Source organism: Parasteatoda tepidariorum, chromosome 7 (genome assembly GCF_043381705.1).
Source record: "Parasteatoda tepidariorum isolate YZ-2023 chromosome 7, CAS_Ptep_4.0, whole genome shotgun sequence".
Taxonomy (NCBI): domain Eukaryota; kingdom Metazoa; phylum Arthropoda; class Arachnida; order Araneae; family Theridiidae; genus Parasteatoda; species Parasteatoda tepidariorum.
Window position 1 is genome coordinate 9,852,971 of NC_092210.1, and position 13,740 is coordinate 9,866,710.

The window sequence follows — 13,740 nt, forward strand, 5'->3', positions numbered from 1 at the left end:
TAAGCTAAAATAGATTGTGGTTGAATGAATTGTGAGAGCGTGAATAGAAAAATGTCAAAAGCATGCTTTTGTATAATACGAGATGAAAATTGACATGGTAAAGAAAAGAAATCTCATTTACGAAAAGGGAAAATTAAGCACTTTTTAAAAACACTCAATGAAAAAAGAACCTTTAAGGGATTTTTAAAAATGCTACGCACCATGTGAATGATATTTTGATTAAAAATAATTAATAAATACCAGGAATGACTTCAGTAGCTTTCTTCTCTTTTATAATTGACATCCATTTAGTTACAAGCTCAGTTGAGAGATTTTTTACTTCTAAAAAAAAGTAAAAATTAATTTTCATTATTCATGGAAAGTTCTTATTTGATAAATCATGCACAGATATATGGAAAGCAAATATAAAGATGTTGAACAGAAATTTTTAAAATTTTTTTAAACCTGATGGTGTATTTGAAAATCCACTTTAATAGCGTGAAATGAAACTCAAAATACGTAAAGAAATAAGCGAAAATAAGACATAATATTATGGACTTCATAAATATTCCATTGAAAACAAGATTTGCTTATCAATTATAATCATAAAAAAAGGCAAGTAGCAGAAGATGAAAGTCAAGAACAAATTTTTCTTTCCTTTATAAGTAAAAATAAATTTAAAAATTAAGGTCTGTTTACAAACTAACTACACACTATTATTTGAAAACTAACTACTAACGCCTGTTTACAAACTAACTGTTTATGTACCATGAAAAAAATTCCTGAAGCAAGTGTAATGTACTTAAGAAAAAGTTTAAAAAAAAAACAAGTAACAATAGAATCGTATAAATCACCTTCATTTTCATGCTTTGTCAAAGCTTTGACTAATTTAGCAGTGTTGTTTTCTTTCAATCTTTCCAAGGTCATGGGAAGTTGCTTGCAAAGTTTAAGCATTTCCAGCAAGAAATTATGGGATAGAGATGTTTTTGCATATTGAAGCCATAGGTTAATAGTTTCCCAGCCACCTTTGTCTAAATATCTGTAAAAATAATCACAAATTTTATTAATTCAGAAAAATTTCAATAAATATCTTGGAAATGTTAAAATTAAATATATGTATTTATAGAAAAATAAATTAAAAGCAACAGATATAAATGGTCAATACAAAACATTTAAATTTGGATACGTTTTAAATCAAATTGTAGTTTTGACTGTAAGCTATGCACTTTTCAAGAATTTAAATAATAAATCTTTAAATTTTATTTTATTATTTAACATTATATCTCAATTAATAAATATCATTGAAATGTTAACATTAAATATATGTATTTACTAAAAAGTAAATTAAAAGCAGCACTTAACATTAAAATTTAGATACATTTTAAATCAAATTGTAGATTTGACTGTAACTTATGTACTTGCACAGTCAAATAATAAATGTATATTTTATTACTTAATACTATACATTGAATTATATATTCAACATAATTTTAAAGAGAGCTACTTAGTTTTCTTATAGAAAAATTTACAAAATTTAAAAAAAATCATCACTAATTAAAAAACAATTTTAAATGAAATAATGCAAGTCTTCTAATAAAATATTAACTCAGATGATTATAATTAAACTGTATTAGTGGTTTTGTATCTATAGTTCTTGCATTATGTATGCATACAATTGTTACTTAAAAATAAATATTTGATTCAAACAATAAAATGTTCAACAGTGCCACTTAAATTATTAAAATTTAAGCATAAAACATTTGTTTATAGGAACAATCATCTTTAGGTGTATTTCTATCACTATTTTTTTTAAAAGAATATGTAATATTTAAGAGTGAATGCTACTTTCAAGGGCTTAAATTAGTCAAACAAGTGTATAAAACAAGAACATGTTACAGTATGAAAGACTACTAATGCAATTCTTCAAAAAAATTTAATCATATCACATTTTTATTTAGATTACTATAAGAATTTCATAACCACTAGAAAAAAGTTTCCAAGTCAGTAACAAAACAATGTAATTAATCTCAATATACACACACAAAATCAACAGATGACCATCAACCTAAACAGAAGGGATTTGACCATAATAAAAACTAGTTAAGAATATGATTCCATAATATACTCATTATAAGTCCCATATAGGATATTTAAATTTAATAGGGAATCCTAACATAGAAAAATAATTTTTTTAAAATTATTATCCTAATTTGAGCACTAGAATGCCCATATAGAACAGAAAAGATTAATTTTCCTTCAATATTATAAGGTGTAAAAAAAAAATTTTTTTTTACAAATGTTAAAAATTGAATTATTTCCTTAACTTCATAAAAATTTACCCTTTATTCAATAAAAAAATAAAGGCAAATTTCTAGTGTTATATTCTTTTTATAAAATAATGAGTAGAAAATTAAAATGAGAGATACTGTAAAAATAATTTTTAATTATCTAATTGTTTTACTACTTAACATTTCAAGTTGTTTTAAAACAGAATAAGTTTTGTTACAATTAGGACATTTCTACCAGGCTTGCACATCTATCTTAACAACATGGATTCTAGGATAGCTTAAAACCAACAAATCTAGTACCAAATTAAATTTCACTTATGTAGCACTTTTAAACCATGAGCTATGCCCAAGTGAGCCATGTGTTAAAACAGTAATGCATTATGGTCAACATGATTGAAAAGTGTTGTAATTGTTGTGTTTCAGATTCAAATAAAGACTCAAGTAAAGAAAAAAATATTTATTGAATAACACATGAACAATTACAAAACAATTAATAACCTATTTCATAAAACTTACTCTGATAAAATATCTGGTTCTGTTGCTTGAAGCACATTGCAATAAACACAGCGACTGACAAGCTTCTTAGAGAATTTTTTCATTAAACTAGAAAAGAATGAGAAACAATAGATAAGTAACAAAAAATAATTATTATTGTGCAACGATAGACATTACATATTTTCTAGCTTTTAAAATTTCTTAAACTTATATTTTTTAATCATTCTTTATCGAATTTTAATTAAATTAAACTAATTATTTAACTTTCATTGCATTTTATAAAAATCGCCTATAAAATATTTTAATCTTTTCTGAACAATCAATGTAACGGCTAACTTTTTATTTCAATACTAATGAAAGACTAATTAATTCTCTGTCGCGACTAAATCGGAAACAAGATCTATTTATAACTCTTTATTTTTTATTTCTTACCACAAAAATGTTTCAGTAACAAGGTTATACTAATTCTCCCAGTCTTGTTGGAGATTCGCTTTCGCCAAATTATTTTTAAGTTTAATATTGACTATGGGGGTTGGCTTTATTTTCGGCTATGTTATCTTTCGATAAATTGCCAACCATGGATCTCTTTCTATGCTAGCTGTCCGTTGGGAACAATTCATTTACTTACAAAACCTTCGGGTTTCTTCATCCTTTTAAGGGACTTCTTTATCTTCATAATTTTTGAATGTGACCATATTCTGTTTAATATTTACTTAATAATCAATTTTTCCTAAACAATTCATTTTTTTCAGGATAAATATCCCTTCATATCCAAATTAAGATGTATCAAAAACGGCCAAAAATATGCTTAATACTACAATGATGTTACCTCAACGAACTATTAAATTGGACTGATCACCCCAATCATAATTATATTTCGAATAATCACAATCTTTTAAATAATTCAGTTACACAAGAAAAATAATATTAAGATAGGAATGTTGAGATCTACATCTTTTTAATTATTCTAAAGCTGAGAAAGAAAAAATGTATTAGTCATTTCTGAAAAAATAATTATGGAGTTAAGCATATGAAAAAAGAAATTTGAACACATAAAAGGTAATTACAGCTTTTTTTCACTATTAAAATCAGAGGTGCTAGATTAGGGCTGCACAACCTTTCTATCAAAAAAATATATTTAAAAAAAAACTACATTAATTGCATAAGAACAAAATATAATTCTTAAAAAATTGATCACAATTCTAAAATGCAGAGGTACAATTATGAGTTTCAAAAGAAATTTGAAGATATTTTTGAATCAAAAAATAAGTAAATTACTTTGCCGTCCTTTTTTCAAAAAAGATTGCGCACCCTCATTCTAGATAACTTAATACTGATACAAAAAAAATAATAAAAATTTTAACATAAAGCAAATATATATCACAATACGACAATAAAGCAAAATACACATCATTAACACAGAAGAACAAAGTGAATTATTTCTTGGTAATAAACAGTACGATAAACGACACCCAGTTTGTAGCCTTCATCTCTTCAAGGTTGCAGGCACAATTTATTCTTGGAATTTTCACCCGTTCATTACTTCCAGTTCACTTTCTTTTTCTCCCATCAAACACGTATGGCACGACAATCGATTGGGAAAAAAAAATCGTAATACACATAATGAGTTAAGAGCAGAGAAATACTAAATCAAAAATTTGACTTCGCTAAATTAAATTTTAAAAAAATAAATTAATGCTCCCAATTTTTACTTAACTGAATTATAGCGTAAATTAATAACTTTTAATAAAAAGTTTAAATATATTCATTGTTTAATTTAATGCATTTGCTAATAACGTTTGAAGTCCTTTCTCGTAACATTGTCTTTAAAACATTTATAAAAAACGATCGAGGAGAAAATGACGTCAATATTTCTACATCATTTGAAGTACAAAACAAGAGGGGGGGGGTGGAATAAGTTACCTCGCACTCTTAACAGTTTTTCTTTCTTCCATAAATTCCAAGTATGAGAAAACCTGATTTTTTGTGAAAAAATCCGATCCAGCAATAATATATACATGGAATATAATTTAAACATTCCTTCGTTTAAACTTGACAGTCCGTAGAGATACAAGGGGGTCGTGGAGATAGTGGATATGTTAATCGTAGTGCGCACAAAAAGCATGTTCTTCTCAGCCAAGGTGGAAGATATCAATCAGTATTTAGGCGAGCTTCAAGCCGCGACCGAGAATCGAACCCTAGTCCTTCACATAAACGGTTAAGTGATATTCATGGATTTAGTTCTTGAATAAATTCTTTGTATATTTTGTGAAGAATATAATAAATGCTCCATATATTTAATTCGAATTATTTAATTTCAATTTCTGGAGAAAAGTTGTATTTATGTAGGATCCTAATAATCTGCAAAAACACAGATCAGTAATTGAGTTAATACAATCATTTAAACATATAGTATAAAATTAGTTTCATTATTGCAAAGACATTCCTAATCAAGAGCTTAAGGATTAAGAAACTCACTAGAGGTTGGCAATTTTAGAAAGGGGAATTTCTCAATTATCTGTCTGTCCAAGGTTACTTAGTATGAAATGTATATTAAGAAATAGTCAATGAAAAAGAAAATAAAAATTTTAATTTTCGGGTGTTAAAAATTGCATTAATAGGTTAAGTTTTCGTATGAATTAAACAAATAAAAAAAATTAAATGCTAATGTCGCAACTACGTCAGCTGCCAGCTCCTATGTAAGATTTATAAACTCGAAGCAAATAATTATCCTTAACAGATTGCAGCTTTGTGAATCACTTCCCATGGATTCATAATCAAACGGATAAATTTGGGACAGGACCCGATCAAGGTCGGGGGGGGGGGGTTCAGCCCCAGATTGTTGAAAGGACATGTTAGGGGTCAACATAAAATGGTATCTATAGAAGGAAGAAGCAAGGGGGGGAAATTACGAAAAACTAACTAGCATTTTATGATAAAAATCTGATAATTTCATACTTTAGAATATTTTTATTGTCTCTAAGAAAAATTTTGTTAATGAAAGAGAAAGGATTAAAAGAGAAGAAAATAGTAAGAGACGCATTATAATGATCAATCAATACTCGTCTAAACGGGAAAGATTGCAGTCACCTTCTCTAAAATAAGTTATTTGCATTTTATCAGTTTTTGGATAGATGAATCGGGGGTTTCATGATATTGTTACATCATTTGCTTAGAATTATTTTTCTACTTAGATATTAATTGCCTTTTTGAAAAAATTTCTAGAAGAACGCTTAGAAAAACTTAATTTTATTGCTGTGAAAAATTGGGATTTGAATTGTTCTGGCGCTGAACAACGAAAGAATGCCGAAGTTCAGTAGAGAGGGGGGAAACGCTTAAAATATTTTTTTTTAAATGTAAGTTAAAACATATTTTCGGATGCGACTAAAAATTTTGAAATGGCTGTCTTCATATTCAGCTGAGAAATTCTTTATATTAAGATTCATGTATTGATATTTAGAATATTTTTACAATATAGTGTAATTAAATTTGCTAAAAACTGTTTCAAAGAATTCCTTTAGAACAAAGGATTAATAATTTGCCATTGTTTTATGAAAATAGAGCGAGGAGTAACAAAATCTTTATCTTTGGAGGGATTCAAACACGCTAAAACTTTTTTTTTTTTGTTATGAAAATCATTTTGAATAAACTTTACGAAGAGATCAATTTAAATTTTTCAAACAGCATACCTGCCAACTTCTAATCCCTTCCATTATCATTTTTCCCAGTGGTATTAAAATGGAATTAAAACTTCAATTTTAAGCAAACAAATACGTTGTATTTGAGAAAACTTAAGTTGACAACAATGATAGTAACGCATATTAATATCTGTGCTTAATTTTTGTAAGAATAGTGGTGATCAATATCATTTAAAAATTAAGATTATAAAAGAAAAAATAGTATATAATTACTACCACTTTAAATATGAAATCTTCCGGAAGAGTTGGCAGGTATGAAACAGCCTATCTTCATTATACAAGATTTAATTTCATTTTATGAAAGCTCTTTCTTTCATAACAAAATTTTAAACCATTAAAACGAGTAGAACAGATGGTCCTTCTGTTAAATATATTTTAGAATTGTAAATTAAGTCTTGAACGAAATTAGGCGAAAAAAGCGGAATTTCTCGGAGCGTTTTAATTTTATCTATTACTCCCTAATTAGAGAGTAAAAGAAAATCATTAAAATATGCCTTCGGTAAATAAAGAGTAATAAAAACTGTTCTCGTCATTGCCATAAAAAATAAGCGTTTTTTTAAGATTTCAAAAATTAAATTTCTGAGTAAATTTCTATAAATAAGGTTATATGTATTGGTAATACTTATTCAAATATTCTAGCAATAATCTGTACAAAAGTTCTATTTCAATAGGGATTTTTTATTAAACTTTCCCAATTTTAGAGAATTTACTAAAATGTACAAAATCCCAGAGAATTTTAATTAAACCAGTAGAGTTGGCAACTATGTACTAATATATTCTAATGAATGAGTTTCGATTGGGAAACGGCGACTTGAAACACTCACAGGTTCCGATCGATGTGTACCAATTGGTCTGAGAAGTAAAGGCTGTCTGTGCGCAATGCTGACCACATTGTCACTATCATTGCGGAGTCCTAACTTCTTGGCACACAAGGGTGGTTGTGGATATGCTTTACATTTATTCCAGTCAATAAATTATGAATCATTTGACATATTTATAAAAATAAAGAAATTAGGTAATTCGCCTCTAAGACAAAGATATAATTCTTCACTATCATATGAATTAAATAACAATTGATTCCGTAATCGGTAAATCTCGTAGAATGCAAAGGGTAGAAAATACGAGAATCATACTTCAAAAAAAAAAAAGGATGCAGAAAAGAGATAGTAAAGTGACTTAACGCCTTATTTTTTTCCAATTACGGATATTAATTCAAAAAATAAAAAATGCGGGCGCTCCTTATATAGTCACTAGGAGACCCCGCTTCCTTCCGTTTCTTTTCTCTTTAGTTTTATCTAATACTCCAATTTTTATGACTTTTTTCACATTTTACTTTAATTACATTAAAGGTTACGCCCTCTGTTACTTATTGCTTCCCAATCCTCGGAGCATTACTATTTAATCACTCCAAATGAAGTAGACATTTCAAGACAAGAAGACGAGTTACTTATAATTTAATTTTCCGTTTTTTATTAAAAATAAAAGAATTTTCGTAATAATGACGAAAAGTAAAAATTTGGGTGGTCACAGCGGAACTCTGGTTTCATGTTAATTACCTATATGAAATCTTAGCGACAGAGCAAAACATATTTGCTCTATTTCCAAATCTAGTATCCGTAATGACAATACAAGCGGTCATTCCTTGATTCACGGAATATAGATACGGCTGTCTATAAATTTTTCACCTTGGTATCTCCGATTTCCACACCTTATCGCGATGCAAATTCACGGGATCGTTCCAGAAAAGCTTAGTTACAATACTAGAAATTTCAGACAGCAAATTTGGATTATTCTCAACCAATTCTAGACTTAAAAATTTGAACAAATGTTTCGTTAACGTTTAAATACTTAAGAAATGCAATCTAACATTTTTTTTAAAAATTATTCCACGAACGATCTCTTAGTTTTTTATTTTGTTTTTATCAATATGATTTATTAAAATTATCTAGAATTAACTGTATCCTCGACTGCTTGGGCCTTTCCAAGGAGGACTTATATGCTGCTCCACTTCTTGTCATTGACTTTTTGAGGATCAACAACCTACTGGATCTTGTCTGACAATTAGAGGATAAGAAACAACAACAGAATTAACTGTACAAGGCCATGTAAGAAATATCTATTAACAACAAATCTCATAAGATTTGCTTTATTTTAGTAAATTCAGAAAAAGAGTAAATTTATTTTAATATTATTTCCGGATTAATCAAACTGAGTTCATGAAATCCATTGCATTCCTTCACGAAACCAAAAATTTTTAATACCTGTTCACTTCAGTCATGATGTTAAATCGAAGTTACGGCTTTAAATTATACGCAATTGCGATACATCGTTTTTTGACATTTTAAGAAAACGACTGGTCAATGTGTATTGGAGAATACCCCTGGCTTAAGTAGAAACATATTTCAATTGTTTCTACATTAATTGTAATTGTGAACAAAGTATAACGATTTTTATTAACTTTTATGATAAACGATATTTGAATTAATTCGAATATAAATTTATTAGGATTTAGAAATTGCAATTATTAGTTTGTTTACAATTTATTAGTATTAAGTATTTAACAGCTATTACTGCTCAGCTGGAAATAGTTTAACGATACAAATATAAACTTTAGATTTTATAATTAACAATCAGCACATTCTTTTTATTTCCAGGAAAGAAGCATAAGCTTTCAAGCAACTCTGCATAATACGTTTCACATTTACGCAAGACTTTTCGCAATTTCTCAAAATATCTTCCGACTGTTGAATTTTAAAGGACAATAGAGAAGGAAAGCCGCCATACTACTTTTTTGGAACTGTAGAATATTCTAAACAATTCATGATTTACAAGTCCCTCGTTCATTGCACAGGTAGAATCGCTTTAGACCACTATTTAGTTTTTATTTTAAGACAAATTTACTAAAATTGTATCTAGTTCAGTAACTTAATTATTCGTATGACCTCTTGATGTGAAAATCAGTACCGAAATTAGTATTCGCTTAACGCAAGGTAGACATGTTTTAGAAGGAAAGAAAAATAATTAACGCCGATTTAGAAAAACCTAAAAAATAAAGAAAAATTAACTCAATTCTCATGCAGAGTAAAAGAAAAAATTATCAAATCGAAGAGTCAAAATTATTTATACCTAAATGAAGAAAACAAAAAAGAAAGCCTGCAAGATCTTCGGTTGAGTAAATACAATTCTGCCCCCACACAATATCTATAAAGTAATATAATCATTCTGTAACAGCGAGGATAAACCTACGTAGAGGAACAAAACTAACTTTTACTACTGGCAAGATAACTCTTGGAAGTATTGATTCAACCGAGACTGTGAGATCAGAGAAATAAGATGGGTGTAAAATTACTTCAAATCGCGTCTCACGGATACAATTTAGGAAAGTTAACTATCATCCGAGCATTACCATTTTAAGTATCACAGGCAGCAAGATCATTTACTGCTTCACGAATAAAGACTTATTAAATCAAAACTTTCAGTCATCTAATAACGAATTCGCAGATTGCAATTAGTTAATCTTGTAATGACCATGCTTACGGTTAATATTTAATCTAATGCAGTCAGCAATCTAGCGGAAGCTGGTTTTTCCCTTTAAAAACAAGGCTGAAAATGAAGTGAAAAGATTTTTAAAGAGCAATTTTGCTTACTGGTCCCTCTGAGGGTTAATCGCGGAATCAGTTCAACCGCACATCGACTTATATTTACTAGGCGTTCATATAAATGGTAAATATTTATGTTCATCTCCGGGACTGTTTATATTAAGAACATTAACGTCGTTATTTAAAATGTTTCAAAAACTCGGCTACCTCATTGCTATACTGTATTTACAACTCGAATGGAGAAAGGTATTAGTCCTAATTAAAAGCCTGCTTGATTCTTGCCCTTATAACTTTCCTTTAAGCAGCTGGATCTTGTTGCTAATGCTAGCATAACTTAGTATACCGATTAGGTATTGAAAGCCGACCATCAATATACAAACCACACTATGAGAAAAAGGACAGGTGCACCGTTTCGCAAGTTAATAATGAGCCTGCTGACAGGTCTAATTTGAAGAATTTAACCATCAAGTATCGTTCTTAGTTTAGGATTCCTTTATTATATATACGGTACACAAAAAGGGGGAAACTCCCGATCCAACATGGATAACTTTTGATCTATTTATAGATCGGGTCTTCACGCTCAAGGACTAAATGGGATGACGTCAAACATGCTAATTAGTATAAACGATATTTTAAGTTACTAAATCAGACATCGAAGCGTACTTTCTTTAAATAAACAACCTTCGAGGATTTGGATTCCTGACCTCGAAAATAAAGAGGGTAACCGAAATCAGGGAATTATGGTCCCCATAGTTTGGCCAGGGGAGCTATCCTAAGTTTAAATCCCTTACTTTTTGTTAATTTTACTTTTCTGCGTATTTTTCCATGTCTTGGAGAACTTAAGTGAATTGAAAAAATTTTTTTGCACTCATTTATAAAATTCTTAAATATGTCGTCGCATTAAGGCTCTATCCCTTAAGCCTCACTACGGCTCAAATAATAAATATTTACTAAAAGTTACATTTTGTATAGAATTATCTGTGGATTAGCGAATTTTATAATCGAGTGCGAAAATAATTCATAAGTTCGAGAAATAGTGAATAAAATATGTTTATTCAGAGAAGTACGTTTTCGTTAGATTTTATACGAAACTTACTAATTAGCGTTTTTGAGATCACCCCCTTGAAACATTAGTCCTAAAACGTGAAGATCCAATTATTATAGCGAGTTTTTTTTTTCCTGCGCACTGGACATAAAACTTAGCTATTTCGCATAAAAACTTAGCTCGATTAAAATTTTTATAAAATTGCTTAACAAGATATAATGAACATCGAGTTTATCTGTTGAGCAATTGTGAAAACGGGTCCAACTTGTCACACAAAATACGCTTCTCTACGATTTCCACAATTGCTGTGAATATGACTTTTTATCTGACTTCTAAGTCTATCTTTAGCAAGTGCTTTCTACTCTAATTCTGAAAATAGCGCAAAACATTGATAAGAAAAGCGTTTGTGATCTAATATTTTAAAAAATTACGTCAATGCTACACTATCTGGGCTACCTTAATGAAAATGCATGGGCTTTAAACAATGAATCAGCAAATCCACGTAACGATTGCCAGGCAAAAAGCAGTTGAGCTAGGCGGTCGCGATATTTATCATTAGTTTTAGAGCTGGTTTATATTTAGGTGAAAATCGTGCTTTGGTTTACGGTTACACTGAGCTAAAATTTTTCAAAAATTGATTTTTTTTTTATCTTGGTTGATAAATCTCGCTATTTTTAATTGTCCGTTCTGAAGTCCAGATAATTGTTAGGGGCACAATGGTTTTCATAGCTTTACCGCAAGAGTAAGATAACACTTTTTTCTAGAGAGCTTCGAAAGTGTCATTTGAGGATCAATTCAAATCAGATTTAATAATAAAAAAATTACATTATATTGTCTCTTAAGAGACAACTATATCAGATTCAAAACAGCATATAGTTAATCAAAATTAAGGTTCAATTTTTAGAAAAGCATATCCTAAGCTGCGTATATGCAATTAAATTTTACTATATATCCAAAATAGAAATTGGCTTTTAATTAGTTACGTTACATGCTTTATAGAACATACTACCAAAAATGTATTAAGCTCGTAAAACGCTAACAAATACAAGATGTCTAGGTTTCTGGATTGCCGACAGGGTAACTGTATGAATAGCCAACTCATAACCCCACTCATTTCCAAAAAATTTGATACAAAAGTCCTACACCTTAATGAAAATACATGGGCTTTAAACATTGAATCAGCAAATGTACGTAACGATTGCCAGGCACAAAGCAGTTGAGCTATGCTTTTGGCGGTCGCGATATTTATTATTAGTTTTAGAGCTGGTTTATATTTAGGTGAAAATCGCGCTTTGGTTTGCAGTTACACTGAGCTAAAAACAATTCCAGCCATTCAAACAATTCCACAAAATGAGTCAGTCTTATTGGAAGCTCATCCCACGCTTGCTAGATATTAGTAAATGTCGAATTGCTAAGCAATCCATGACTGGCGATTCTTTATATTTAACTACAATGTTAATGTGACCTGAACAATCACACGAGCTTAGATTTCTTTCAGTGAGAAACTCTTAAAAGATAACATGCTTCACAAACCTGTCTAGTCTGCAATGTAACCTGGAGTAGTGTAAAAATTCGTTTGTGCTATAATTTAAGAAATCAGTTCTATTGGGCGTGTCAGAAATGCTGTGTTCAGGATGCAAACATAGACCAAAAAAGTCAACCAACGTTAATTTATCACTGTACCTTATCTTCCCAGTCAAAGGTTGCTAAGCCTTTCTTCATTTGCACGATACACCAGACTTTATTTCAACATTTAGAAGACACCTTATATATTTTTTAAAATTATAATATACATTAACATCAGCTGATTAAAGTTTAACATTATGCTGCTCAACATACTTTAAATTTAAAATTAATTTTTTTTCTTTAAATTGTTATTTGAGATGGAAAAAAAATAGCAGTAATTAATGCTTGTAAAAGATCCGAGCGTAATGAAGATCATAAAAGTTACACTTTATGTCCTGCGTTTTTTTCTTTCAAAATGTGCAGATGACTCGTTCATCCATTGCGATTAATCCGTAGACAGGTTCAAGATCTTCATACTTCTTTTTTATTTTATCAACTTTTTAGAATCTAGCTTTTTTGCCTACTCATTTTGATGTTTTTGCATTAAAATTTTCTTCAACAAAAAGCTAATTCATTCAACTGGATAAATTATTCCCTGCTTTAAATATTTTCCTTGCCTGCTGTTCTTGCAATTAATTTCAAACTGAATGCTGTTGCAAATTATTACGCAATGTTGCTTAGTCACACCATTAGAAACAGCATTTATCAATCTATAAAATCTTTCGCATAGCACATTGAATCTGGGGTCAAATTTGTATTATAACAATACATTTAAACTTATCCTAATTATTTTTCGCCCGTTAAATACAAAAAGCCCCATCTCTTTACTGTCGAAATAAGGGAGTATAAAATGACGTTCACCTCTCGTGTTACTTCTGAAATTTTTTGCTGCGATATCCCTAACAAAGAGCCTGTGATTCACAATACTTTCTATTTACTGATTTTTTCTTTTTCCTCGTGAACATCACTTTCCAATAACAGTAACTTCAAACTATTCTTTTTTTCACAATGAACAGAATCATCAATGACGATGAAAATGACTGCTTCTACGTGTGAATTTTCATGCTTGC

The 13,740-nt window shown here is 29.4% G+C and overlaps 1 protein-coding gene across 3 annotated transcripts in view; it reads right to left on the minus strand.

Annotated features, from left to right (window-relative positions):
* Nucleotides 1–13,740, minus strand: part of LOC107436283 (serine/threonine-protein phosphatase 1 regulatory subunit 10) — a 59,070-nt gene that overhangs the window by 17,314 nt on the left and 28,016 nt on the right. For all 3 annotated transcript variants that reach the window (XM_016047927.3, XM_016047925.3, XM_016047926.3), the window contains 3 exons: nt 2,784–2,870; nt 834–1,018; nt 241–321 (listed from right to left, as the gene is read on the minus strand). In XM_016047927.3, the coding sequence (XP_015903413.1) occupies nt 241–321; nt 834–1,018; nt 2,784–2,870 (353 nt within the window). The remainder of the gene's footprint in view (nt 1–240; nt 322–833; nt 1,019–2,783; nt 2,871–13,740) is intronic.